Genomic DNA, 3101 nt, shown 5'->3' on the forward strand with positions numbered 1-3101 from the left:
ATATTTACTGCCATGGTGTGATTAATTCGTGAGTAAACTGTTCCTGGTTATATTTACCATCATGTTGTGATTAATGATTGAATAAACCAGCCATCTCTGTTAATATTTACAACCACAATGTGATTAATGATTGAGTAACGAGTCATCTCTGGTTATATTTACTGCCATGGTGTGATTAATTCGTGAGTAAACTGTTCCTGGTTATATTTACCATCATGTTGTGATTAATGATTGAATAAACCAGCCATCTCTGTTAATATTTACAACCACAGTGTGATTAATGATTGAGTAACAAGTCATCTTTATTTATATTTACCACCATGGTTTCTAATTTTGGGACACATACACACAAATGCACAATACACATATAGAAACACACATGCACAATGCATACATATATACATACAAACACACACACATACACACGTGTTGCTTGAGGCAGATCCAGCTGGTTTCTTTGAATGTTTCGTAGCCCAGGCTGAGTGTTGGATTGATCACTTTGCGCTAGAGACAATCCATGTAGTGGAAACATCCCTCCTCATCTGCTTCAAAGAAAGCCAAGGTTGTTTCACCTGCAGGTTGTTTCACCTGCGACCTTTGGTTATATGAGGGCCGGCTGAAAAGCTCATAGGCTGATCAAGATGCTCTCGTGGAATGTGACCAAATGTAGTTTGTTTTTCGAGATAGTCTCCCTTGTGGCCCACACACTTCTTCAATCGGTGTTGCGGTGGCTGGGTCTCATTGGTGAAAAAACTCTCATCCTGTTAGTCAAAAACGTCATCAACAGCAGATGTGACATTATCATCAGTGCTATACCGTTTCCCTGCCAAGTGATTTTTCATGTTGGGGAAATGATGACAAATCAAATGGTGCCAAACCAGAAGAATAGGGAGGGTGAGCAACCAGTTCAAGGCCACTGTAACACACAGCAGCCATTGCAAGCAAGGACTTGTGTGCTGGAGCATTGACCTAGAGAAACAATGCCCCTTTTGTTAGTTTCCCTGGGTGTTTCATCTTGATACCCTTTGATAACTGCCTCAGCAAGTTGGCATAGTACTCTCCATTGATTGTGTGGCCCTTTTGAAGATAGTCAATAAACGCAATGCTTTTTGCACCCCAAAACACTGAAGACATCACCTTTCCTGCAGGTGAAACAACCTTGGCTTTCTTTGAAGTAGATGAGGAGGGATGTTTCCACTACATGGATTGTCTCTAGCGCAAAGTGATCAATCCAACACTCAGCCTGGGCTACGAAACATTCAAAGAAACCAGCTGGATCTGCCTCAAGCAACATGTGTGTATGTGTGTGTGTTTGTATGTATATATGTATGCATTGTGCATGTGTGTTTCTATATGTGTATTGTGCATTTGTGTGTATGTGTCCCAAAATTAGAAACCCTTAATTAGGTATTATCCTAGCCATAATTAGGCTACTAATGAAAGCAATCATACAAAATCAATATATGTAATAATACAAACAACAAAACAACCATAAAACATGGACCCTTTAACAAGTTCAACCTTGTGAGAATGAAGGATAACTCAGAACAACGAAATCCCTAGATGTAAAAGATTCACAGACAACAAGCATATCAGATGTTCCCATCATCAGCTGTCGAACAGATATCACTGTGGTTTCAACACCTGGGCAATACTCCAGCAGTGCTAACAGTGTTAAAAACACAAATACTGCCGGGAAGTCAATAGACAAAAGCAGGAGCAAAACATTAGCATTTGTCCATTGTGTCTACACCTGTTTATTATTACTAATACAACCATTGAGTACAAACAAAGTTGTATCAAACCTATAGTTAGCTACAAAGCGTTGTGATAGTCACATCTGAAACACACATTATCACTGTTATATTGATTTTTGTTCTGTTTATATTACTGTTAAGTATCAAAGCCTTTTTCCCTACATTTACTAAAACCTGGTCACTGATCCTCTCTATTATTTCAGATGAATTTCTCTGATGTTTAAATTTTCAGTGTTGCTCATTTTTTTTTTTCTCTGTTTATGAAACTCCAGGTTTGTACGATCAGCTGAATGCTATGAATTTCAAATTGGAAAGCATCCAGAAGTCCCTCGATATGTATTTAGAAACAAAGCGACAGATATTCCCCCGTTTTTACTTCCTGTCCAATGACGATTTGTTGGAGATCTTGGGCCAGGCAAGAAACCCGGAGGCGGTCCAACCACATCTAAAAAAGTGCTTTGACAATATTAAGTCTCTGACAATTAATCGTGTAAGTTGACTTTTTTCTTAGCATTTATAAATGTTATCATTGGTGGCAGTGGTAGCTGCTGCTGCTGCTTCTTCGTGTTTGAATATCACCACAGCTGGAGCCGATGTAAGGGGGATAACCCTGTCCTGTCTGTGGCACCTCCCACATGGACGAATATTTTTTTGTTTACAAAACGAACCGACAATGACATATTTCTTCCCCCTATTGTAGAGAGGTTATGTGCCTTCGTCCATTTGACAAGTCATCTAGCAGTTAAGTACTTTATGATTACAAAACTAATGATCACTCTGTGATCAGCCATAGCAATTAACTCCCTAAAAAAAATATATCATTGCTCTAAATATTTTAGAGTTTGCTTCTTTTTCAGATATATGAACTACTGACTATATATATATATATATATATATATATATATATACATATAAAAGGTTTAGATTTAGATTCAAAATTGAATATGGTACTTATGTTTAGGCACCAGAATATAGTATGGTATGGTATTACACAAAATATAGTCATGTCCATGCATAATGCTTACACCTTCCCTTTCCTTAGAAGTGATTGTCCCTTATACTATAACTACTAGATAAGAGACAATAAAATCAGAGACAGTTAGAATTTCTGCCTAGAACCAGTTACTAGCCTGATAGCCTTGGCTATGTCAAGATGGATTTTTATGTATTCTTCTTCTCACTTGGATTTGAAATGTTGCCACAATTATAATATGTCTATTCTACTGTAATTTTCTACATTTTCGTGCAGCTGAAGATTGCTCTACATATTGCATTTAATGTAATGCTCGCATTACTTAAATAAATGGAGTAGCATGAAACGTGCGTACTGCAATCATCTTTGAA

At 37.5% G+C, this 3101-nt stretch overlaps 1 protein-coding gene across 1 annotated transcript in view; it reads left to right on the forward strand.

The window, feature by feature from the left end:
• The window catches only part of LOC106877328 (dynein axonemal heavy chain 2), a 141464-nt gene that overhangs the window by 40831 nt on the left and 97532 nt on the right, over nucleotides 1-3101 (forward strand). Inside the window, exon 28 of the mRNA XM_052976818.1 lies at nucleotides 2030-2247. Within this exon, the coding sequence (XP_052832778.1) occupies nucleotides 2030-2247 (218 nt within the window). The remainder of the gene's footprint in view (nucleotides 1-2029; nucleotides 2248-3101) is intronic.

Source organism: Octopus bimaculoides, chromosome 25, assembly GCF_001194135.2.
Source record: "Octopus bimaculoides isolate UCB-OBI-ISO-001 chromosome 25, ASM119413v2, whole genome shotgun sequence".
Lineage (NCBI taxonomy): Eukaryota > Metazoa > Mollusca > Cephalopoda > Octopoda > Octopodidae > Octopus > Octopus bimaculoides.